General features: G+C 34.6%; 2 protein-coding genes across 2 annotated transcripts in view; both read right to left on the minus strand.

Annotated features, from left to right (window-relative positions):
• The window catches only part of Clk (circadian locomoter output cycles kaput protein Clock), a 4,356-nt gene extending 331 nt beyond the window's left edge, over window positions 1-4,025 (minus strand). Inside the window, exons 1-11 of the mRNA XM_018515395.1 lie at window positions 3,914-4,025; window positions 3,688-3,836; window positions 3,415-3,506; window positions 3,091-3,295; window positions 2,920-3,015; window positions 2,480-2,555; window positions 2,168-2,406; window positions 1,872-2,107; window positions 1,097-1,516; window positions 536-709; window positions 8-268 (exon numbers count right to left, since the gene is read on the minus strand). Of these exons, the coding sequence (XP_018370897.1) occupies window positions 8-268; window positions 536-709; window positions 1,097-1,516; window positions 1,872-2,107; window positions 2,168-2,406; window positions 2,480-2,555; window positions 2,920-3,015; window positions 3,091-3,295; window positions 3,415-3,506; window positions 3,688-3,836; window positions 3,914-3,951 (1,986 nt within the window). The 5' untranslated portion in view covers window positions 3,952-4,025. The remainder of the gene's footprint in view (window positions 1-7; window positions 269-535; window positions 710-1,096; window positions 1,517-1,871; window positions 2,108-2,167; window positions 2,407-2,479; window positions 2,556-2,919; window positions 3,016-3,090; window positions 3,296-3,414; window positions 3,507-3,687; window positions 3,837-3,913) is intronic.
• A 13,956-nt stretch (window positions 4,026-17,981) lies between these two features.
• LOC108766294 (muscleblind-like protein 2) overlaps window positions 17,982-27,063 on the minus strand; it is a 12,238-nt gene continuing 3,156 nt past the window's right edge. Inside the window, exons 2-3 of the mRNA XM_018515485.1 lie at window positions 24,125-24,209; window positions 17,982-21,538 (exon numbers count right to left, since the gene is read on the minus strand). Coding sequence (XP_018370987.1) covers window positions 21,390-21,538; window positions 24,125-24,209 — 234 coding nt within the window. The 3' untranslated portion in view covers window positions 17,982-21,389. The remainder of the gene's footprint in view (window positions 21,539-24,124; window positions 24,210-27,063) is intronic.

Below are 27,063 nucleotides of genomic sequence, written 5' to 3' on the forward strand. Positions count from 1 at the left end.
GCTGCTGTTGCAATTGCGAGTGTTGCTGTTGCTGTTGGGTTTGAATTATAGCGCCCACATTGACATGCGTCGAGCCTGGTGACGGATTCACTTGTAAGGAATGCGAAAATAATTCCGTAGACACTATAGGCACTGGCACGGTGATTGGTATAGGAAGCACATTCACGTCTTGTACGCTGTTGGATGTGGGCAACTGCACGTTAGTATTATTGGCATTACACCGATTTGCTTGTTGACACGAATTTGATGGATTATATGGTATACCAGCCTGAAATATATAAATCACAAAGGGCTTTTTAAGCAGATAGTAGTTAAGTGAATAACTCTAATTTTAATGTTCAACAAATAAAAAGTTTAGAAAATAAAATATGTAAAAACCATACAAATAAATAGATAGAAACATGTCTTAAATAAAAATAGTCAGTTATTCAAAAATTAAAAAGAAAGAGAGAGAGAGAGAGAGAGAGAGAGAGAGAGAGAAAGTTAGACATAATTTCTTATTTAATATATAAATATATTTAAAAGATGTACGAACATTCAATAATGGCGTGAGAATCCCATATCGAGCGATAAACAATTGTTCTGAAACCCTTCTTAATTCTTCCTGCTGATGAACAATTAATTGCTGTAGCTCTTCATGCTTCCGTTGCAATTCATCCTGTATTTGATTTTGCGCAGGAGTCATTACTATACCTTGCTGATGCAACATCTGAAAATATCGAGAATACAGTAAAATAAAAATTTTCATAAATATAATTAAACTGTTTATGAGTATAATATAAAAGTTTGTAAATATTATAGATCGAATTTTATATAATTAAATTTATATGATTTATAAAATTTATTACGTTTTAAAACAAATTTTAAAAGAATGCATGTATACGCAAGATTAAGAAAGTCCCAATTTATTCCCAATTTATTCCCAATTTATTGAAAATTAATCAAAATACGATTGTGTAATAAAATTTGTATTGTGTGTTAAAAATTGTATGCGATTGGAACAGAAAATTGTTCATACATTTTATATAATTGTGCAATAAAATAAATGCAAACATGCAATTAATATTACAATAATAGAAATTATTTATTTCTTTACCTCATGAGTAGGTACAGTTGACAGAATTGGAGCAGCAGGCGTTGCAAACTCGGTTGTAACTACCGATTGCAAATTAACCGTTGCGTATTGCGTAGGATCCATAAAATTAATACATGACTGATTAACATCAAGTTGATGTTGTGGCTGTTGCTGTAGCTGCTGCTGTTGTTGTGCTTGTTGCTGTTGCCTACTGTCAACCGAAGCTATTTGTTTTGACACAACAGAACTGCTTGCAGAAGCTGCGTTCGATCTCGATCCATGCGTTATTTGCGAGTGTGGTGAACTTCGTAATGAGACAGATATTGAGGACGTATTGGAACCATCACCGCGATGTCGGAGATTAGAAGCGACTGTGATTGACTTCGATGTTCTCGATGATTTGGTTGACCATTGCGTTAACGGTGATTGACAAGATGCCACCTGTGTATGCGTAAAAATATAAACCAAAGATAAATACCTATAACATATACACGCAAATACAATAAAGTTTAAATGAGAAAAATTTCTAGTTGAAAATGAAAAAGTCAAAGATATCTGACTATATTATTTAAAATTCTAATTAAGATAATAAGATCTAATTATGATAAATATAATTTTTTATATGATCAGAATCTACTGGTTCGTTTATTTTTAACTGGAACTTTTTTTCAGTATAATAAAATACGTTCTGAAGCTTTTATTCCTTGCATTTATACACACGTATTTATTTTGTCTTGTATGATTAATATTACAATAATTATGAAATTCTATAATCGCGTGTCATCTGTCGTCTTACTTGTTTTGCAGGCAGTAAAATATCTTGATTTTGTGTTTTGTTATAATTCCCCAATTCTGCACGCAATTTTTTTATTACATCGACATAACTGATCACGTAATGCGTGCACACGATGAATTCAGGTTTTGAATTCCACTGATTGTAGGTAATGTAGAATCTAGTCTGCAACCAAATCCATTGCTGACCTTTCGTGAGGAATCTATAGTAACAAGACGTTCCTTCGCCTTTCTGCATTACTAAAAGATAACACGATTAATAATCAACTGCACGATCGATTGTATTTTTTTAATACTTACGTGATTCATGGCACGTAACTACATTGTCTAAATCATCTACATGATAATAATCGTAACCAGAAGTGCCTAAAACTTCAAAAGGCAGATATCCGATAATGGGCGGAGCTCTGTGATCCAAAAATAGAAATTTCCATTCGAGACTATGACGAGATGTGAATTCTGACTTCGTACTATCTGTCACGGATAATTCTCGGATAAGCTGAGGAGTTTGCAAACGTCCCGTACCCACGAAAACCAATCTGCAAAATTAAACGTGAATATATTGCTATGTGATTTTGTTTTTATACTCATGTACACGATTAGCGATAATACTTGTTATCTGATCCGCTAGTATTACTAAGTTTCTGACTTGGCAATAGATTGTCAACATCGCTATCCATAGCAGAACCTGTAACAACACAATACTCTTTGATAAAACTCAATTTTAATTTTCCGTAACTAACGGTGTGTGTCTATTGGATCCTCTCAATTATATCTTTTACGTTACATTTGCAAATTTGAAATGTTATTATTAAAGTAAACTTAGTATTCATTCTTTTTTATACGTATAATAATTAAAAATTTTATCATTTTGAGATTAATTAATGTCTTTTAGTCAACATAAATTAAATGGATCAAACTCAGCATCAGTAACTGTGTTACGAATTTTGACATTAGCTCCGAAGTATTAAATATAAGGTAATTTGATAAAGCCAGATTTTATCACATAAAATTACTTAATAAATTTAAAAGTTTTGAGATATTTTACTCACGAAAGTATCCGATAAACTGTACAAGTTCATAGATAGATTCTTCCCGAAAATCGAGTCCGCCCCTTTTGATATGACACGTAAAAGAAATTTGATCCTCTGTCAATACAGAAAATTTGTATTTAATAAAAGTCACATATAAATTTCCTAATTTCTAATAACTATAAAAAATACCTTTTTTTATACTATGTCTGTCTCGTGTGCTTCCGGGATTCAATAAAACATTATATAAATGCGGTTGATCTTCTTGATATGTTATATCGTAAATGGACGTGTTTTCTAATTCATTTGGAAGATACCCAAGCAAAGACGTAACACTTTCAGAGACGTAATAAATATGTCCATTCGAAGAAAAAACCATTATAAATCCATCCAACGCCTACATTTATATAAACGTATATTAGTAAACATTCCTAAGTGTAGTAAATATTCTAATAAATATTATAATATTGTAGAATTCATCTTAGTCTAGTTTTATGATTTTGTACGTAATTTTACCTCTAATATAAGATGAGTAAATTCTTCATTAGAGAGAAAAGACGGTTTCCAGTCTTCTTGAATCTCATGGACTCTCGATCTAACTGCTATCTCTGAAAATAAGCAACTGTATATTGTAATTCTAAAAAATGGTATTTAAAAGTTTATCAAATAATTTAAAAACAAAAAGTAACTCATTTACTAGAGTTTACTAACTCTCAACAATTTTAATTAAAAATATTTGAAAAGATATTTTGGTTTCAAATAGAGTATTGTAAAAAATATTGCGCATACCATTATGGTTCTTTAAAAATAGAATTGTCGACTTCAACACCGTAGATTTATCCATTTTTCGCGCATTTGCACTAACCATACTACCGAGCTCATTTACAAGCATGTTAAATTGATCCCTGCGTTTCTTTTCGCTGAGATTACGCGATTTTCTGAAAATATTTATACGTTTAATATTTATTACAACAAACATATAATAAATTGCGTAAGAATTTTTAATGTGTGTTACCGTTTTGTATCATCTTTATCATCAATATCATCGTCCATGATGTCACTGAAGGCAAACCGTGTTCTTTAATTTAATATAGCAAAATTTTTTAAAGAAATAAAATTATGTAATATTTTACTTCTTATACTGGTAGTACCACTGCTTCTATAAAGAGAGAAGAGTGATAACGAAATGTATTATTTTTATATATAATATAAAAATAATACATTTCGATATCACTCTTTTTGTTTGTTAGTTACTGTTACTTGAATTTTTACTTGAGTTTCGCTAATTGATTTTAAATAGCACAATACATTTCGTATAAAAATATACACTTATACAATTTAAGAACAAACAAGAAACAATATTTATTACTCTTAATTTATAAATAATATATCATATTTTGCTCTAACAAACTATTTTAGCTTACATAACAATATAATAAAAAAATAAAAATATGTATATATATTGTGCTCTAAAAAAATTATTAAATCTTAGTACATATTTCTTTGAATAGTATTAAATAAACATTTACTTATAATAAATAAATATTCAATTAATAAAAAAATGATAATTAAATCAAATTAATGGTTTTCGTATCAAATAAATATATGTTTATATTTAGTAAATATTTACTTAAAACTATTTGAACAAATATTTATTGAAATTTAGTATTTTTTCAGTGTACATAAAAAATTCATCTAAAATGAGTAGACATGCGCATTTAAAAAAATACACATTTATATAAACATTTGTTAAATATTTACTATGTTAATTGATGCAGTATATGTTGTACAAATATTCTCAGATTAATGGCGCTTACATCCTTTTGCACATTTAGATAAATATTTTTCCATGGAACAGTTTTTCCGAGTACTGGTTTACTATGCGATAATTGTAACAGTCATCATATAGTGTGATTACAGTCCACAATAAAGGAATAGTAAAACTCGTTGACAAATATTTAAAAAATATTTCGGTCAGTAGATTGGCATCGAGATGAGTTCGAGATCACTCTATAATAATGATACATTCACTAAAAAGTGTCATTACATTTTACAATCTTACACCATAAAGAAAATCATAACGTAACATTAAATATTACGTTACGATTGTCTTTATGCGTAAGTCGATATTTTTACTGTCACGTACAGGCTTCAGTTAACGATTCAGTATTTAACGTAACGTAACGTGTTACGGATCATGTTTTTGTGCGGAGAGCCTAAAACATCTATCCATCAGCGAGGATCGAGGTGTCTCACCCACTTCAATTGAGAGAAGGGATGTCCGCGTGGAACAGCCCGCCGTGCACCAATTATACGTGCACTATTGCGCACGTATGCGCACGAGACCGCACGCAAATTTTCGCGAGACCTCAAGTCAAAGAAGTGCGTTGGATCTTTCGAGTCTTCCGCCAATCGTTCCTCAATGTCGTATTCGGCCGCACGAAGTGACGTTTTTCGTTGAAAGCACCGCCACATTTTTCAGGAAAAGCACTCCGCGGCGACCATCCGCTTTAACGACGGTCGCTCCGATTTTCACAATGCCTCGGAGTCAATTACGCGATCACGCAGGACGCTGCAACCTGCAACGGATTGCCGACTGTAGCGCCTTGCATCGTCACACTCAGATTCATTAGCCGCGCTGCTGAGCCTAATCGATCGTGAATGTAATCGCGAGATTTTACCGCGATTCTGCACGGCGATTGCGAAAACCCATGCGGAACACACGAAGAGTAGGCCAAGTAGAAACAGACAAGCCAGACCTGCCAACCGCCTCCGCAAAAGTCCCCTTCGCTCTGTGAAAATGCGCGCTGATGATGCTCTATTTGATAAGAGTTTATTGTTTCTTAATTAAATCTGTATTAATTACAGCTTCCTGACATCTCAATTTGTCGCACCCGGTGACTTTAAAAATAGTATATTAATATTTTTATTTCGATAACTGAACTACGTTTTTGAAAATTGATGGAAGGTACAAATCCATCAATTTCTGCTACAGATCTACTTTTTTTAAAGAATTAAATAAAATTTGTCTCTTTTAGTAGAGAAATAATTGCGGCTCCAGAAAAGCTTGAACTTTGAATCTTGCATTGAGAGTTGCAGTGATAAATGTATCAGATAAGTGTGTAGGCAACGTCGTACATCAAATACTTTTACTAACCCCCAGCAATAAAATTTAAATAAACGTTGTAGTTTCTTTTTTCAAAATCTTTAAAATTTAATGGACTCACGCAAAATATTCAAGCTCACATACATTCAATAAAATTATGTATAGCATCCATTTTTTATCATATTTCAAAAGAGAATCTTTCAGCGCACCTACAATTTTTTGTATTTTCGCTTCCCGGCATTTCACTGAAAAACAAACAATCCTGCACAATTTTCATTTTTTTATACATATATTTTTTTCTTTTAACGAAAAAAAAATTTTTCGACGAAAAGAAAATCGTGTCTGTATTGTCCACGTCGGATCGCGTCACTATCGGTCTCAGGATGGATTTCCACGTAGCGAAAATGGCAGTCGAGTTGTTTTCCCGACACTGCGCAATCGCAGCTTTATCGCTTATTGCAATCGTGCATTTGCGGTGAATGCGCGTGGTATATTACCTCGCGGCGGACATTCGACCGGCCGCGATTGGCTACGACCTACGTACATGTGTTTATTTCAAACAACGGCTTGCATGTCTGCACATGCATCCCGTTGCAGCAACATCACTACTGAACGTCCGTAATGCAATTCGCAACGGACGTGACATCTGATACCTCGTGAAATACCGTCCGCCAGTATAAATTCCACGACGTTTGCGCCAAACTGGTGGCATTGTTTCGCAAAGAAATACTCTAATTGTAAGAGAGAGATTGGCCGTCACAATTTGTCTCTGCCACAGGACAATACGACTTTTTTTTATTAAGATAAACGGAAGAGGAGGGAAGAGAGATGTATAAAATCCCTAAAAATTATATTTTTCATATATAGATTTAGCGACTGATTCAAAACCTTAATTTTTTATCTTGATATAATTTAAACTTTGAACTTCATCCATTTTTGAGCGTTTCTCGCTTACACTTGTCAATTATATTCCATTTTATAGATAATAACAGAAATATTGAAAATTAAATAGTTTTAGATCCTCAAATCCTTGCAGAAAATAGTTTTGGTACTTTAAACGTGTCATTTTACTTGTCCGATTGCTCATCATTAGAATTATCAGAGCTGAGAAATGTCATTAACACGGTATTCGTATGTATAGTATATTAAAAAATCTTTGGCATATTCTAGATTATCAAATGTGCGTCATGATATGAGCGCAGCAACCTACTACAAGGCATTATTTTTACATGTGCCGTCATTGCACAGTAACGGCATAACAAGAAAGGCCCTGGATGCGGAAATAAATCTTGTGAAGAAGAGAGAGGTGGATAAAAAAAAAAGAAATATTTCTTATCTAGAAATATTTTTAAATATATAATAAAGGACCATCAATTCAAACAGCTACAAGCATAAGTAGCAAAATATGTCTCATATGCCATATTGATAAAGTCGTAACACTGATCTGCAGCTATTGTAGCAGTTGGCACTTACGCAGTTTAATCTACTCTTTATGCTATATAATTTTACTCATTTCAGTACGCGAGAGACCCAAATTTATATACAAAATGGGCGAAGTTCTTTATTTGTTCGACTTACGTTAACATATCGCTTTTTTATTTTTAAAGTGACACTTTTAAAAAAATTAAACTTTTTAAAAAAAGGTAAAACCTATTTTTGACAGAAAATTATTGACTAATCAAATAATATCAGCAAAACCGAATATATTCTTAACATGATTAGATTGTTATTTTTGTTTCACCCCTTTAAAAAAATCACTTTTTTGAGTTACGATAAATTTTTTTAAACCACCATTTTTTAGTCGTAATAATTTTAGCGATTTTTTAAAGAAATTCAATTAATTTACTTTTAATGATAATAGCGTATATTTACTTAACTCATTCATGGTAAAATCACGTTTTTCCAGTTATGTCATTTTTTTAAAAGAAAGGTAGCGATATAACTGTAAAATCAATGATCAGTATCTGGTACGCAATTGCACGTAATAAAAAAAATTTTTAAGTACAAATAATTATATTTATAATTAATTGTGAATTTCAATATTCGTTCCGATCTTTATTAATGTGAGATCCTCTTCAGTTGATTGGATTCTCTTCAGCAAAATAAACACGCCGTTGAATTTGTTTATTCAGTAATCATTGTTGTAAATCTTTACTATTAATAATTTTTCTGTTTTTATTATAACAGTTGTAAAAGCAGTTGTAATTGCTATTTTAATCAATATTTATTTTTTCATATTTCTCGGTTTTTTCTGTTCTGAATTTAAATGCAATCTTGTTTCTAATCTTTATTTTTTTACTTTTATTTTTTCTTAAAGTTTAGTCATTTCTTAAATTTTGAAAAGCTTTCGAGAAAGCTTTCTAAAATTATATTATGCCTTAATTAAATAAACCATTTAAATTGCAGAAATTTAAAATAACCTTAATTTGCTTAATTTGTTCTTCATTATCAAAGACATTTAGTACATAATGGATATAAGGTATGCAATAAGTGTGTGCACAGTATTCAATAAATTTTACATAATATTTATTATTTATAGTGTACTCAGAAATGTCGGGCCTCAACCAGTGGGCCTTCTTCTTTTGACATATTTGATCAATGAACATCACAATGTTAATTTTCCTCTAGTCCGTATAGTTACTTCTCTTCTCTATTAAAAACGACGCGCAATCTGCTCGTACCGTTGCGACAAGTTTTACGACAGTCTATTTGCATTGTACGAAATATTGCTGCGTGTTTGCTGAGCTAAATAAAACCGTGAATCGAATTCGCTCAAGAAAACGATGGACAAAACAGGTTGTCACGAGCGGTCTTAATACAATAGTTGGACATGCGAAACTTAAACGCCGCAACGAGCGAATTGCGCCTCGCAAAAAATAGATATGTCCAGCTTCGCGACTCTTGGTTCTCATCCACGATTCAACATGCCAGCATATTCGTACAACAAAATATCGAATAACAACTGCATATAAAAACAAAACGAAAGGAAGAGGTCTATCTTAGCCGCAACTCGTCGTAAGTTTTGAATTTTTGTAGGGCGCATATTCGACAATCAATAATATCCGACAAGTATGTTAAAACACAACGTATTAGTAAACATTTTCTTTTTCTTTTTTTTTTACGTATTACATTAGTCCTCGCAAAATTTACAGTCATTTTCTCACCGTCGGGAAACATCTCGCTTTATGGTGTCCATATCGGGCCGACACTCGAGGAGTTTCCAAAAGTGATGGATTTAAAAGTAGGAGATGAAGGGAGAGGAAGGCGGGAGGGAACGGGAGAGTAAGTTTTGACTTTCCTTTTCTTTTTTTTTTTTACTCATATTATAGCAGCCAACCATTCCCACTGTACACACCTCTTTCTCTGTTCGATTCTTCGTCCCTTCTGTGAACAATGAAAAATTAAGATACCGCACGCATCGCTTCGAAGAACGAAACGCCATAATTAAATAAGAAAGCTCCGACGCGCTTCATCAAAGATTGATTTCATTCGCCGTGTTATCTCGATTATATCGTTTCGATCTTCGACGCGACAAATTGAAAATTCTCCGCAGGCCAGTCGTCAATAATTCAAAATTACTGAACTGCAACAGATGCGTTTTATCTATTATTTTCTGTTCCATTAGTATTGCCTAATTGTACTTTATTATAGGACGGGAACAACCGACACAGACTTGATTTCAAGTAATTGCCGAATTAGAGTTATGTTAAAAAACATTTTGAAATTAGAAGAGATAATCATGTTATCTCGTGAAAATTGTGTCTCTACACAGAACTCGGATATATATCTATCTGCAATAAAATATATTTTTATAACCTTTATATATCTACTTAAAAAATATATCATTTTTTGTGTTTAATCTATTCTACAAACAGATGGCACAATTTTGCATCTTCGCTGCAATTCGTTATCGTTAAATAAAAAGACCAATGCATCTTCGGTATTTAGAATGCAAAATTTAGATTTGTTATAAAAAAACGTCAATTGCTCCCTGAATGTATAATGGAGATCAATTAATTATACATTAGAAGCTAATCTTATGATCGCAATTTCGGAATAAGCATTGCGATCAATTGTATTATTTACGTTGTTGTCCATATGTTATATATGTAAGTTTTATATGTGTTACATGTCATAGTGCGTGTTTATATGTTGTCTGCTTCCATATTTGTACGAAGTTGAACACGATGTGAGCTCGAATCGAATTTCGACGACTGGTCGGCGGGTGTACGCTAATAAATAGCGCGGAGGCGGCAGTGGCGCGAGGATACATTTAAGTTCTCATTATATAGGAATCGTGGGGGATCTCCAATACTCGAAAAACTTGGTAAAAATATCAGTGTGACCTCGCGCCGTTCAGCACGCCCGCCCGCTTCTGGCCCACCTTAATTAATTCTCTTAAACCTCCAAAAACACCTCGTCCAGCCTAGCGCTATACGAAATGATCGCGTTACGATACGATAATATATATATATAATATATATATAATATATATATTATATTCTACATTACATTACTATGTTCGAAAAATAATATTACAATATATATATAGTGTGTGTGTTGTTATGTGTATTATATCATTTTTGTTTATTTTCTTATTCCTCCTTTCCTCCACGATAGTTCGTCTCATTCTCACTTATCGCTTTTTTTCCTTATTATACGCGCGGTAATACCTAAAATTTACAATTAGTTATATACGGCGGTCGACGCTGCTAAGAGGAAGCCGGCGACGTAAGATGGTATATAAGATGGTGGTTCAATCTGCGTTGCTAAATCCGTTATAAAAAATTATGTATCGTAATGAATATAGATAGAAATGACTTGATGTTTATGAAATTTTTGTGTAATAATAAATATTAAACTCTCTGGTAGATTGATAGTGCCTGTTACCTTTTCAAAGAAGCATTTAGTTGCCCGAGTCTCAGTTTCTACAATCAATGAACACAATCAATAACGTTGATGAAACTAAAGGTGTTATCTTAAAAGCGATAACTCTGGTTTAAAGTGACACTTCCAGTTCCTTTGATTTCATTCGCAAAGGGAGTTTGAAGATTGAAAAATATATAGATAAACTTTAAAATTGGATATCTCTAAAACACTTGCTAAATAGATTTATTTAAATATAGATATAGTCATTTTTTAAAAATTACTCGTAATAAAGATTTCATTACTTTCTCAAGTTTACGAAATTACTTTGCATCTCTGTTAGAATATATCGGTTGCAATCTTCATGTAAATTGATTACTCGACTCAAACTCTCCGAAGAACTACAGAGACTATGACAAATCTTTGAAAGGCAACCTTCCGCTCATCGTCTACCACGGAATGCCCTATGAGATCTAGTCTCAGTTATACAGATCGGATTGCTCTCAGCAGCGTGCGCAGTTATACCAAATCCTTTTGGTACGTAAGTATGTGGATGTAAAACCGCTAGGCGCTTCTCTTCTCTCTTCCTCTTTCTCTCTCTTTCTTCTCTTTTTTTTTTAAATTTGAATAACAACCATTTTTTAATTTGTTTCACTAAATATATCACAAACTGCCGATGGCTAATGCAGCTCTCGAATTTTCACTAAACGCACCGTTCGTCGTCATGGACGCCTTTAATGTCGCTCGCACGCTGCTACCAGTACCGGAAACGAAGCGTTTAGTATCAACCCTAGAGCTACCATCGGAAAAATATAACGTTAAGGGATTACGTGTTAATAGTTACATCACTGTCGGAAGACGCAGTTATCCGAAGGATCGTCGGGACACTATCCTCGCGTCTACGTATCCAGAAAATCCTTCGTCCTCGTCCCCAACATACGGTTAGTTTAAGTGTCGAACTAGTAATTTTCCGTATATTATGCTGCCACAGAAGATTCTCTTTATTCTTAGAGTGTAAATATCTTTATAAATTCATGACCTTAAATATTATGTGATTTTTAATCTTTTTTTTTGTTCTTTAATCTTACAGATTCCCAATAGGATTCATTTCAATTTAGTCTTTACGCGTTGTTCACTGTTCATTTTTTTTATTTTTTCTTTTGTTCTCAAAAACTTGTAGTCAAGGGGGGCGACCGTGTTTATTATATTCAGAGGGGCATGACAGCAGGGATAGGGATCAGAGATCAAGCCATCTTCGTAAGATGTAAAGTAAATGTAACATTGAACCACACTTTTCTTTTCGATGATAAAGGCACCGGGAAACTAATATTGCAAACAAAAGTATATCTCACATCACAATATCAGGGAAAACGCTTGACGGGAAAGAAAGCGTCATAACAAAGAAAAATACTCGAAAAATTAATCGAGCAACAATAGTTGTCACTGTCGATTAAAGAAATTTAAACGTTACAGCTAATTTTTTTAAAAAACATATATAAAATAGATTTTATAATTAATCTTTTAATCAACATTCTTTTATATTAAATCATTTGCATCATATTTCGTTAACTTTAATCATTTTCCAACAAATTACTATAGAAAATTACAGACCACTAAAATATTTACATACCCATTTTCGTATGTATAATATAACAAACCTAACTCGAAACTAAATAAACGCTATTTTATAATCGCTTTTAAATCGACAGCGGAAACTATTACGCAACTGTTATGAAAGAAAATTGTCAATCAGCAGCAAATAGCAATAGGTGACGACGTATCATCTGTTAAGCGAGCCGATTCTAACTACGCGCGCACATTCACAGGAGAATCCTCTATATACATACATATAATTATCCTTAGCGTGGCTTCTTGGATATGCGAACGTGTCTACTTATGGATGGGGTAGAACGTATTATCTAGGATATCATGTACGTGTATATGTATTTGTATACCTGTATATTAGTATATATTTATGTAACTGCGGCGCATACATGTATATGTGTGAGTACACGTGGCATGTGTTATGTGCGTGTTTACGCGCGTGGGACCGAGGGTCTAAGAAGCATCTCGCAAGAGGCGCAAAGCTCACACACAAGCGGGGAAGAAACACGCTCGATTTTAATCGATTTCAACACGGAGATGGTGACGACTCGGAGATAATAAGGGGGTGAAGAGTCGGATCATTTAAGTGTCGATCCGGACAAAACGAACTCTTGTGCTATCTTCTAATACGTTATACTTCGAAATCGTTAGTTAAAATGCAATTACAATTGTCTCGCAAGCCGTAAGTAATATGTAGGTATTCTCTATACGAACTAGTATTAAAGTTAACCAGTAATAGACCTCTTTACGTGGTCGGACAAACGGAGTATTCTAGGTGTGGTTGGGATGGGCGGGGCGGGGAATACTTTAGACGCTTTTTTTCTTTTTTCGATTTCAGGCCGAAGATGCGTACGAACAATATTCCAAGGCAGGATGTCTTCGGCTACAAGGTCTGTCTCCAGCGAAATAGAGTATTTTCCGTGAGAGCGTGCCTCCTAAGTATAAGTTCGTTGCGAGAGCTCGAAAGAAGCGTTCCGCTTTTGTTCGTTTAGTGTTCCATCTTGAATACTCTACTTCATCTAAAGTCATTGTATATAGTACGTTCATGTACAATATTACAGAGCTAAGCGTTACTAACGCGAGCGTCTATTCTCTATCTCTATTTCTCTTGCACTCTCTTTCGCTCGCGGGTGAGGGGACAAGAGGGGAGAAGCCGCAGGGAGAGCATTGAAAAGCGGAAATGAAGAAATAACGAAACGGCGGCACAAGAATGTCCGCGGGCTGCTCTTGAAATCTCTCGTCGCGGCGAATGGAGAGAATCGCAGGGTGAATACCTGCAAGGGGCGACCGTAGCAACGATAATTACTATCTACTAAAGCTACTAAGCTTATGCTGATACATCGACATGCAATTAGTTCGTTAATAAGACTCTCGTTCTAAATCGCGGGCTATAATGTACCACTAGGTGTTAATAACCTAATTCAAAAATATTATAGTCTTCGTTAGCTTAGTCAAAAAGTTAATATCCATTAACATCGAACTACCAATGTCAAGGCTCTTTATCTAGAAAGTCGCGTAAATGTTCTTTTTTTTCGTTTTCTTTTTACCTAGACAATTTCTCCCATTACGTTTGCAAATATAAGTTAATCGCTTACGGGGCATTCCTCGTTGTCGTTGGCAATCCTCAAAAATCGCTGCGTGACACCCGTGCGACTGGGGATGACACCCGCCGCTGTTCTTCATACCAAAATATGTTTTTCCTTTCCTTTTCCTTTCTTTTCCATGTTCGTGATCTACACACGCCAGCTGGAGGAAAATCGCCCACATACTCGGGGAAAAAAGTCCGTATACATATATGCAATAGTACTCTGAATAAAAGGAACTCTCTTGAAGAATCGCGTACAGCATCGAGGGAGCGATTACTCAATCTCAGGATGTGTTCACATGCACGTAAACACGTATATACATATATACGTAGGTATATGTATGTGAAATAACATCCGGTTACATCTCCTTTATTCTATAAAATTCATCTCGTTCCCGTCCCTTCTCTATTTTATACTTTCTCTTTCCCAATATATCGCTTTTCCTAATTACTTTTTTTAAATTTACATGACTTCTCGTTATGTACGAATCGTCATGTACCAACAAGAAAAACAACCTACACGGCAAAGTCAAAGCGTTTCTGCAGAGAAATCCAGTAGCACTGTCGCAATTATCTCACAGCACTCTTTATTCTTATATTATTATTACTAAAGTGTTGATCAAATGATATACAAGAAGACCTATTCGCCTCCATTTAAATATTGCTGTGTCATAGTTAACTTAAAATAAAAATTGAAAAAATATACACTAAATGAAACGCAATATGTAATTGTGGTAAAAAATAAAAAGAACAAAGTATAAATAAGAGAATAAATTTTTTCCTTGGAGTTTTCATCATGCATTTTAATATAAATTTATATTAATTCACAATAAAAATACAACACATAAATAATATCATATTAATCATTTACTTTAAGAAATTTTATAATTTCTATAAAAAAAAATTTTTAAACAGTATATAACTAATATTACTTTTATTATTAATTATTTTTTCCTAAATATTTTTCATTTACCTCACAATGTCGATATTACTTTATTGCTCGTTTGCATTTATTGTATATTTATTGACACACTAAGTATTTTTTATTATAAATTTTTAAATTTTTAATAAATTTTTTTTAAATAAACGGAAATTCAACAAAATTTTATTTGCGCAATATAAAAATTCTCTATCTAATAGCGATTAATCCTGTCATATTTTTTCTCTTTTACATTTCTCGATTTTTTCCTAAACCATTGGTTTAATACATCAGATAAAACATTTAGAAAAATTGTAAATTCTATTTTATATTCCTTTACTATAACATTTCATTCAAATATCGCTATTTTTTTATCAAACAGAAAAGAAAAGGAATATATTTGCATACAGAAATCAATTTGTTTTTCTCGATTTCTTCTATAAACATCATATTTATTATATTGAAAGCTCATACATCGGAATAAATGTTTAAAAAAGATATTATTTCGTTCTTCTCAAATATTTTTTCCAAATATTGCATAATAATCGATCGAATTTACGAATAATATCTCCATAAGTCTTGTCAGGATTTCGTGCAGGTAATTTCAGGCATGCAGCTGACAGAATCGTCGATGGACAATCCGATTAAGCGGATTAATCGCTTAAACGTTAACAAACGCTCGCGTTTCGTTCGAATAATCGCGATTATCGCGACCGTAAGTCGGCGCTGACTGGTTTCTCTGCAGAGTAAAAACACGTTTCGTACTTCATCGTTCTATTTCCTCTCTATCTCTCCCTCCAATCTCTAACCTTCTTTCTTTCTCGCCCTCCTTCCCATTTTCATTTCCTGTTCCTAGCAGAGTCAAAAATGCGTAACGCGCAAAAAGCTAGGTAGGTACACACGAGCATATCCGGCCAACGAACGATAGAACGCATGAGAACAGAATCGATCATTTATTATTTTTTGTTTGCAACAATAAAAATTGCAAAAAGAGACGTGCTTGAAAAACTGTCCCGATTTAATAACGACCGCAACAATTTTCGTTAATTCTCAACTAGTTGCCTGCAGAAATGGTATTGCGATACTTAATTTGATAACGGTACAGAACTCCAATTAAGAATTAACGTCCAGACAATGTGTGACAAATCTTTATCTTCGAGTAATCGCGTTTCTCATGCGATCCAGCAGACAATCGTTGGCCATGCGAAGCAGCATTCTGTTATTATATATAGATATATAAGCGGCAGCGTACATAAATCTCCCGCCGGCGAATTCCATGCCGTTGCGCAAGGTAATGCGTTTTCCGTCGGTTTCCTCTCGAAGACGTAAAGTCACGTGAGGTATATCGACGCCAAACGACGCTCGGACGCGACGGCAGGAAACTCGTGCGGGCGAACTTTTTACTCGATTACAAATAATTGTTTTGCTTTGTGATTGCTTGCTGCAGCAGCTAAAACCCTTGACTCAAGTTGGGAAGCTCAAACTCCAGTGGATTCGTCACAACGTTTTCACCGTGTTTTTCATTGTCTTTTTATCTTTTCATTGTTTTTAGTTATCGCTTTTTAGAATGGCTCTCGTGGTATTTGCGACCGTAAGTCGGAGTAGCGCTTCGATCCTTCTTTCGTTTTTTTTTAGTCCGTCGTTTCTTTTTTCTCATTTTGTGTTCGCATAATTATATTATTAATTATAATATTCGTTCATATATCGTGTATTTACTAGAGATTTTGGTATTAAAGGGAAAGACGGGTAGTACTGTCCGACGTTAATTTCGCGCTCTTAGATGCGTTGTCTGTATGTGACCGTTTCGTTTACCTAAAACTAATTCATCGTTTAGCGATTAGAGAGAAAAATCCGTTCGAAAATAAGCCGAAGGCATCCCGGTCGTTTCTCTCGTTCTCGAGCGCGTCGGGATCAGGGCATTACCTGAGCTTTAACGAACCGTACCATCGCGAGACGACACGAAAGGAGGAGTTATCGATAACTTCTCGAAGGACTTTGCTCGTCTAAACAGGCTGAGCGGCTGGCAGCGAGTGGGACGAATCTGAATATCGTTCCTGCTCTTGGTGTCTCTCCGTACGAAGACATAGTAAACGGATCTAATTGCAATTTACCGATACCAAAGAAGAAGAAATATCCCGAAGACGAGGAGTGCAGACCCCGGGTCTCTAAGAGAAAGTATCGAGTATACTCTAAGTGGAATCACAATTGAAAATATTTCGCTCTCCTCTTCGTGGTGTCATTGAATCACTTAAATGGACATTCATAGATTATTGTACTTAATTTTATATAATATAACGTATGTATCTCTCTTTCTTTTTCTCCCTATGCGTATCTAATTAAATCTATATACATACTAAGTATGGGCACGGAGGAACTCGCTCCTATATCTTTCCCCATTCGTTTCGATGAATTTACATGTATATCCCTCTTGAGTTACGTTTGTCAGCCATCTATCACATACTCAATGATACTTTAAAGACGAAAAAGTAAATAAAAAATTACAAACGTACGAATTATCATGAATATTAAGAAGCGACAATATCAAGGGATGAAGATATTATTAAATGATTTCGAACACATGACTAGAATCACAGTGTCGAGAGAGAAGTATACTAATGAAAGGAAGAAAACGCGTTTGAAAGATTAACATTAAAATTTGAACGATTTGTCGCAAAGGAGTACATGTAAGTTATAAAACGGATTACACGCGTCTAAAACACGCTCTTTCCGATCGTCCATAGATTTGTTTAACAAACAAATTTGAAAACCGATGACGTTCCTAGAATCCCCTCAGTACTTTTATTCTGTCTACTCTAAAACCTCGAGAGTTATTTCTCACGCATTAATACTATTTTATGTACACGAGTAATTTACAAAGTTGAACTTCCAACTATATTCGCCAGCCTCGGATCTTTCCCTTCTAATACCAAAGGTGTATAATCTGTTTTTTCCTTTTGCTTTGATAAGAGTGTCCTTTGATTCTTAAATGCTGTACAGGAACATTTACTTGCTTAACTCTTTAATCACTCTCGTTTAATTTTATTTTTATTTATTATTTTATATCCGTAGGCTTATACTTATTTTGTCGTTAGAGTACTTTGTTATATTCCTAAATTTCGTTTAAATAATTATACTATCATCAATGTGATCGATTAAACAATTAAACGATTAATGCATTAACTAAGTTTAAAAAAAAAGAATATAATATTATCTAACAGTACAAAAAGAGAAGTTGTGAAGGATCCTGTCCCATCATCATGACTAGTTCAAAAGTGCATTTTTCATTTCGCAATATATTTCGGTATGAATATTCGATAGATCATATCGTGTCGTTGGTCGGGAAAGTTGGTGTAAGCCTCTCCTGGACGGTAAAATGTCTTTCAAGCATTGCCACGTATTTGTAAGTGTTAGCATATGTAGTGAAATTTTCAAAGTCTTAGACTGATGGCATACTTTATGAAATTAAACTCTGAGAGTGACTCTCCAGAGCAAATTCTATCGAGTGAGCAATCAGTCCACGAGATATTTTCAAGGAAATTAGGTCCGCAAGCGTGCCTTAACATTAATATTTTCGACGTATATATGTATACCTTGTAAAAAAATATTGTTCGGAATATTTGTTTTTTTTTCTGGACGCGAGAATGTATCGTTTAAATTTTTTACTGTGGAAAGAAATGAGATTCGCAAACGCGAATATATATATGTATATATGCAAAGTGCACGCGTAATCGTAGAGAGTTACCTTCGAAGATGCAATTAAGCGTGCACGAAGGAGTTATCATGAAGAATGCATTTAATGACGAAAGACTCGATCGATGGAGGGGGGTCCTTCACGGGAAATGAATAATTATTAGATTAAAGGATATTAACGCAACAATTAAAGTAATTACGAAGGGTCGCGTTTTTACGAAGACTGAAACAACGTATAAACTTATTCCCTATCGATCGTGTAAACCTATACACGCGATCCAGCGGATCGATTGTTTCTTTTTTTTTTTTCATTTGTCTCGAAGAGCAGATATATAAAACGATTCCTCTCGTCTCTCTCGGCAGCTTTCGTTCGCACCAAGAATATCTCGCGATATCTCCTCTCGCGATCGCTCTTGTTTTATACTTCCAACTCCCCCTGAAGAGAGTTTACCTTTAATTAAATATAATTTCTTATCGTATGCATATAAATTTGTCATATACATTTGTCGTAGTGTAATAATTAATTAGTGTTTACCAGCCTATAGAATGTGCGATTTTCGGCGTTTGCTCGGTTCTCGCGAATCAAGTAAGACGGTCGAAAGTCAAATAGCCGGTGTAAACCTCGTTAAGGCTTCCTATTCCTCTCGCGCGAGAGAATTGATCGCTTCGCAGTTTCTGAAATTTCGACGTTCCATTTCCGACCATTACCTCACTCCGCTCATCTAATTGCCGCCAATCAATCCGCCGATAACTAATATAGCTCTTCTTCGAGCGAAATCGTTACACCCTCTCGCATATGCATACATATACATATACATGTCTCTCCTCGTACGTATATACACACAGGCGTTTACATTATTATCATAAAAACAAAATATAATTGAGATTTGTTATATACGAGTATAAAAAACTTCGTTATGCGTTCGCCGCGTTATATCATATCTCGTGTAAATTCTCTCATCATCTCGGTGATATTTTATCGTCGTTATATTTTGTATTATATACGTTTCTCTTCTTCTTCTTCTTCTTCTTCTTCTTCAAGATCAGTGTTCTTCGGTCATTTGTTTCATCGCGTTGATTCGCGGCCCCTAGCTAATCTACTTATGTGTGATAAGGTTACGATTTCTTTCTTACGCCGAAATCTGGCGTAAATATATAATATAATTATATGTATAATATTAATACGCCTTTATAGAACAATATTTCGAGACGAACTCTCTTCGGAGAGTTTTTCTAACGAGCATGTCTTGCATTGCGCGAAAGTGCATCACACGTCACGGCGAAAGAAGACACTGAGTGCATGTCAGAAATCGGGAAAAGGAAGAAAATCGTAGGTATAAGAGAATGTAAAGTTCTCGCAAACATAGAAAATGTAAAATCTATTATAAATATCAATCATATCTTTAAAACGTAATCCAATTATTTCTTTCTATGATGAAAAAGAGATGAAGAAAGATCTTATACAGTACAGGATATTCCAACAATGTTGCATCAACGTTCCAGTAATATTGTAATAATATTGCTAACGTTGCAGTAATGTTGCAAGCTGCTGTATAAGACAAGTGTCTTATATGGTATCTTATATATGACTCTTCCTTGTTTCTTCTACTTTTCGATCATAGGACAAAAATAATTGTACTCGAAATATCGATATCATAAAAGCAAGATTTCAGAATCGAAAATAAAACTTATTTCTTCAGCTATATTTTGCTGCCCTCGAAAAAACTATTATTGATCGATTATTAATTAAGACCGAGAAAGGAGCTGGTGCGACTTCACCACGTCAATGAGAAGTCATAGAAACTTAAACGATACTGAACCGCGGGTCATTGTTCGCTAACTCGCTCGATCGCGAGAAGAATGGATCCCGATATATTCAAGTTTCATATTTACCCGCTGGGACAAAACGTTGTCATTGTTTTCCCGTCGATGCTTTGCACTCGTTCCGAAAGACCCAGCCTCACGAGCGAGTTAACGAAAAAAAGGATATCATGAAAGTTGAAATACTGCTCCGGTTTTACGAATTATTCCGAACCGTTTCGAGTTTATTTACCCTTATACGATGCATGGGAAGCCAAATATAAATCGAAAGAAAAAAAAGACGACATTAAGGAAGACTTTGCTCACTAGCTCGCTGCGATTGTAACGAATAGTTCGACGATACAATCTTCACAACGACGCAACGATTCACCGGATTGCTCGGTCTTTCAACTTCCACGATCCAATCACCCAAAATTCTTTCTCGGTTTCAGTCTTCTCTTTCGGCAACAACGTCTCTTACATGTGCAAGAACTTTCGGGCTTTTATATGTATTTTCTTCCTTCTCCGTTCCGATTTCACGCCGACAGAAATCTCTCTTCGGCAACGTTTTCCTACTCTTATTCTTCCTACCGCGCGCTATTTCCCCCCCCTGTCACCTGAACGTGCGTTCGCACATTCGTGCGTGTGCATTATAAGCATGTACATCGGAGAGGAATGTCGCGGAGGAATATCGACGTGCTGTTGAAGCTAAATCGAATCGACGACAAGAACGACGATGTTCGATGTGCCTCCATTTCTTCTCATACGCTTTGTTCGCCGATGTCGCTACTGATGCCGCCTCGATGCACAATAATCCCGACATGTACGGAGATGCGCGTCCGCGCAAACTTATCGAGTCTTCTTCCTCGTCGAGTCGTTTCCTCTTGCGGTCCCAGCGTTAGCCGCTGGCAAAAGTAACCCTAAGGCGAGGCAGACGATGCGATCGCCATCAGAGGCGCCGGCGGCAACGCGACCGGTATGTGGTAATATTTACACTGAGGTCGCATGCACGCGCCCTTCACTGCGTCCCTGCACACCGTTACACGGTTGTCAATCACCTCCACGTTTCCTGAAAATTCATTGAAAAATCAGGTCAGTCGATTGTTCACACATATCATTAGTAATTGTAAACATACACTCTACAGTGAAATCTCGCTCCAAGAAAGTGAAAATGCAACCATCCTTGAAAAAAACTGAAAATATTTCAGTTCTTGAAAAAAGAGTGACGATCTTCACTCTTCTTAGAGTGAATTTTCATTTCAAAAAAGTGAAATCTCATTCCAAAAAAGTAAGATTTCACTCTAAAAAGAGTGAAGATCGTCACTTTTTTTTCAAGAAGTGAAATATTTTCACTTTTTTTCAAGGGTGGTTGCATTTTCACTCTCTTAAAGTGAGATTTCACTGCAAGAAATTTAGAGTGTATCGTCGTTTGGAAACAATTCTATCGCTTCTTTCGCGCAGAGACTACAGTGTCAAAAATAATGTTCCATATGGAAAAACTAGTTTTATTATATCTAAAAATTTAGCATCAGCTAGATACAATATAAAAATAATTTTGTTAGACTATCATAATAATTATTACACTCAAGCTGATTACTAGAATAAAAACTTTTTACATCGTTACTCACATCACACTGGAGTTTTTATTTAAATAATTATTTTGACGGTCCAACAAAATTATTTTTTCAGATCTGTATCTATTTAAATTTTTAGATACTTCAGCAAAAATTGTTCTTTCCGTGCAAAATCAAGATATTAATAGTTTTTGGGCTACAAATGTAAAAATTTAAAATATGTTCTACAATTAAGTACAGCTATGAAAATTACATCTAATTGTGAGTTTTAAAAAAAGCATACTGTTTAAAATACAAAATGTATAAAGTACAAAACCTTTACAAACTTTAGCAACTGAATGAGAAAGTTTAAATTTTTTTATCTATGATTTAGAAATTTATACCAATCGTACAGAATGTATAATTATCAAAAAAATTTTCGTTTTGGGTCCAAATGAATCATTGCCGTCAAGAAGATTAAGTTTATGAAACTAATAAAAAAGCTTTATCGTTTAAATTATGAAAATTATTTTAACAGAATTATTGTTTAAAGTATATTACATAAATCTAAACATATTTAAACGTATAAATGCAATGAGCACAAAAAGATGTTATCTCACACAAAACTACCTCTTTTGATTCGTATAACAGTACAAATTATTTAATATCCAGAGAAAGACTTTAAAAAAACTTGACATTGATTGCAATATTCATAGAGTGCAATGCATAAATATTCTCAATCGTTCAACGACATCAAAGGAATTGATGCAAATTTGCTGCGATAGAAATACGCTCGTTATTCAAGTGTATATTGTTTGCAATTGATTGTGCAAAAAGTATCGCTAATTGTTTGGAAAACTGACGAGAAGCGCTTTCTCGTTCACATCTTGAGTAACATTACTTGCTCATTATCGCGAATAGAATCTAATTGACACGGCAGCTTGACAAAGGGGGAGATTCTCATTACATCCGCAAAGATCATTCGCATGCTAAACGTGAAAGCAAGACATGCTATAATGATGGCTTGTAATAACACGAAGAATAATGAAGGCACCGATCGACACCGCCAACGACGTCGCAGAACGGAAGTAAAATAAAAGCGTGGAACGACAATCGGACTCTTTCAAGCGATAAAACCGCGAATGATTTATTGTACGTAATTGCGACGCGTCTCGCACGCAGAGAGAATTGGCAAATTCGCGTAGAATCGATCGGTGAACGAAAGACAAGGCCATAATCGCCGATGCCCGATGCTTGCGGGGAATAGTTCCGTCGCGCAGGAATTTCAATAGCCGAATTTCTGCCGTCGCTCGAGACGCTTACTTTACCGAAACTGCCGATTTTACCGGAAATCTCGTTACTGAAATCAATCTGTGTGACCAAAGAGAAATTTGAAAATCGCCAAAGCGCTCAATGAATATCAATTAAACGAGTTAAATGTTCTTCGAGATATTGGCTTATATTCCCATTGATGCGCATTTAGCAATAAATGTAGTCGTATGATTTCGCATTTTAATTTTTTAATGTAGATCTTTCAATCAGTGAAATGCATGAAAACTAAAAGAGGTAAAAATATGAACACAATCTACGGCTCAATATCAAAGATTAAATTTCAATTAAACGTATCTGAGAAAAATATAGATAATTAAACGTGACAACATGAACATATCGTAGAATATACGCAGAGAGAGAACGATTTTGTTAAAACATTCAAAAGTAGCTACATATACAGATCTAAAAATAATTTTGTTGGAATCATAAAAATAATAGAAAACTCAAGCATGATGAGTAAAAGTTTACATTCTAGCAATCAACTTAAACATTTTATATAATTATTTTTATAGTTTAACAAAATTATTTTCAGATCTGTAACTATATAGCCAAATTTTTGAACACTTTAGCAAAATCGTTCTTCCGTGTGGCAATAAAAGATATGCCTTTATTGTAAAATTAATGTTTCTCATAACATTAATCATAATCCCAATATGGAACATTTTCTCCCATAATAGTCTCCATCACTTCACATAAACTGATAGTAACTTGTTTTTCATTTAAGTGTGCATAATCAATTTGTACTTCCCAATAACGCGCGAATAACTCACCATCACTGAGATGAATAAACTTGCAGGCGGGACGGTTGCACACTTGTCGATTAAAATCTTGGCACACCGGGAGGGTGTCCAGTAACTGAAAGAAAATGTGCCAGATACTCTTATAACGGATGAGATCGGCGAAAGGTGAACGATTTGCAAAAAAAAAAACTTATAGTATCTCACATACACGCACACACACACATGCACTCCTGCAAGATCACTCTCATACATACACACGTAATCTTATCTCACACATCATTCTTTCTCGCATTCTCTCTCTTATTTAGGATTGCTCAAAAATACCAGTATCCGATAATTTAATCCATCTCGTGTTCCAGCATCTCGAAATGAATTTGAAAAGTGCCACAACAACGTTATACATTTATTCATACTCGTTAATCACGGAATTAGTTTCAGACATGCAAGGCAGTCTTAATCACTGGATAAGTGAGGAATATACATCAGCGTACCGGTTCGATAATTCTCAACAAATATTGTATTTGTGTACTTTATTAATATCGATAAACTAAATATCAATAAATTGTATTAATTGAGCTGTAAGGAAGCATCAAACAGTCCGCGTTGAAGTTATACCATAAAGTATCCATTATTCTTCTTTTTCTTATTTTAAATTTAGAATATTGATATATGTACGTTTCCTGCATTCTTAATAATTAAAAATATCGGGCCTTGGTACATTTCTAAGCATTCCTACGATCACTGAGATCTTCCGCACAATCAAACACTTCAGATTCTTCAGTGTTAGAGCATATTCATGGTTCATTACATGCTCTAGAAGACCGGTTTGTATATGGATATTAATTAAGTGCTACCAATGTGCGAATAATCAAGCGATCGGATTAATTTGAAATAAATAATTTCTCAAATGACATATTTTCGCGATCGATTTATTAAAGACAAAGTAAAAGACAATCGCCGAGCATTCGCACATACGAATTAAGTGATAAATTTGCAGTAGAACTTTTGTTTTTTCAAACAGGACATTTCCTATTTTAGTATGTATATATTGTGGTGTAAAATTAAAATAATTCTAATCGACTGCAACAGAGTCTTGCATCTAATGCGTGTTAACTCTACCGAATTTACGGTTTGTCGGGATTTGTAAAATTGGCTTGACTTGGGCTAGAATCAAAGGAAATCGTATTATGTTTATAACGCGTGCTGGTTGTGTGTGTGACACTTTCGTTATGCTAATCGTGATATTCCGGACACAATGTATGCAAGGAGCACGCCTAGAAACAAGGATATTTGATTCGCAAATTTTATCCGTAAAAATTATACCGTAAAGACTACGATTTCAACTAAAATTCAGCATAGTAATTGTCACGTTCGAATATTTATTATAATTTGGGTCATGATATATTTCATGTATAATTATTTCGCAATACGTATGTATCCTATGCTGACGAACATGTAAACAGAATTTGCGAATCAGGTTTGGAAGCCCTCTTCTCGGCGGGCCATTCAACACAATGACTAGACTGAAATTTTAGTATTAATAAAATACGCGAAAGCAACGGAAAGATCTGGCAAGAATGTTCGAAATTCTCTGCGCCTCGCTCTTTTTCCTCTCTCCGTCACTCTCATAACCGGTCGAAAACGATGCTGGACATCGACGTAATATAAACCCGGTTCGCGCAAGATAAGAACGATAATTACATTATAAATGTGTGTATGTATATATATAATATGTACGCATGTATCATATGTGATTGCGTATATCGCCAAAAACGCACCAGATATCATCGGAGACAAGAAAACAGTCCGCGTTGAAGTCATATATTGAATCGTAAGCGAGCAATATATATTTTTCGCGAGCATGAATATAATTTCACATTTAACAAATAACATATGGAAGAGAGAAAGACATAAATGCGAATCGTAGAACATTGGCCATCGAAAGAATACGAATAAAGTGGACCCAAGTGGAAGCGGAAACTCCACCTAGCTACAGCTACTATCCGTTCCTTTTATTACCCATTGGCAAAAGATGTATGCATATTATATGTACACACACACGGAAACACACACGTACACTCGTATCTAGAAGAATTATTCGTATATCCGAAATATATATAAGAGACAAATGCAGCAAATAGATTAAACATCAAATTCCAGAGTACGGTTTTCGTGTTAGCAAAACGTTAGGTCAAAGCATTAACAACCTACCAGACAGATATATACGAAAAAATAAATTTATAAAAAAATAATTAAAGAAATAAAGTATAATCACGCGAAAGTATACCATAGGCTCACCATAGAAGCGTGCAAAATATATGAAAATGTATCACGAAAAATGTAACGCTAATAAATCATTTCATCATATAATTCTCGACAAAAGATTATCCTGCGTACTTGTACTAATAATCATGATAATAATAATGAAGTTAACAAAAGTTAAAGAGAGATCTTAAACATAACAGTAATAAGAATAATAACATAGTCGTAATAGCATTAATAGGCAACAATATAATAATAATCGTAATAATAACGCTAGTAATAAGTGGGTTTAACCATAATATTAACCATTATAATTATAATAAACAATTCTTGCAATTGCATAAGAGATAACTCGCTACGAACACAGAGTCTGGTCATGCAAATAATGGCCCGGGAGAAGGGGGATCGTTGCTTGGGTGATCATCGGTGTTACTCGTAAAGTCGGCCAAATACCAAGTGTGATTAAATGATCGAATCTCTGTCTCGCGACGGAGTGATGACGACGAGCGCGGTCGTGTATCAGCAATGATAATACAGTGTCATCACCCAAGCGTTAATGTGCTGCCAAAAGCCAGCTCATCGTCGATCTGGTTCACGTGCGTGAATTACAGGACCGAAACACACACATCCACTCACTACTGAAGCTACGGAAGAAAAGAGTCCTCCGGGTGATCCACGCTAGCGAACCAAAGTGACAAGAGTGGCTG

This window comes from Trachymyrmex cornetzi, unplaced genomic scaffold (genome assembly GCF_001594075.2).
Source record: "Trachymyrmex cornetzi isolate Tcor2-1 unplaced genomic scaffold, Tcor1.1 scaffold579, whole genome shotgun sequence".
Classification (NCBI taxonomy): domain Eukaryota; kingdom Metazoa; phylum Arthropoda; class Insecta; order Hymenoptera; family Formicidae; genus Trachymyrmex; species Trachymyrmex cornetzi.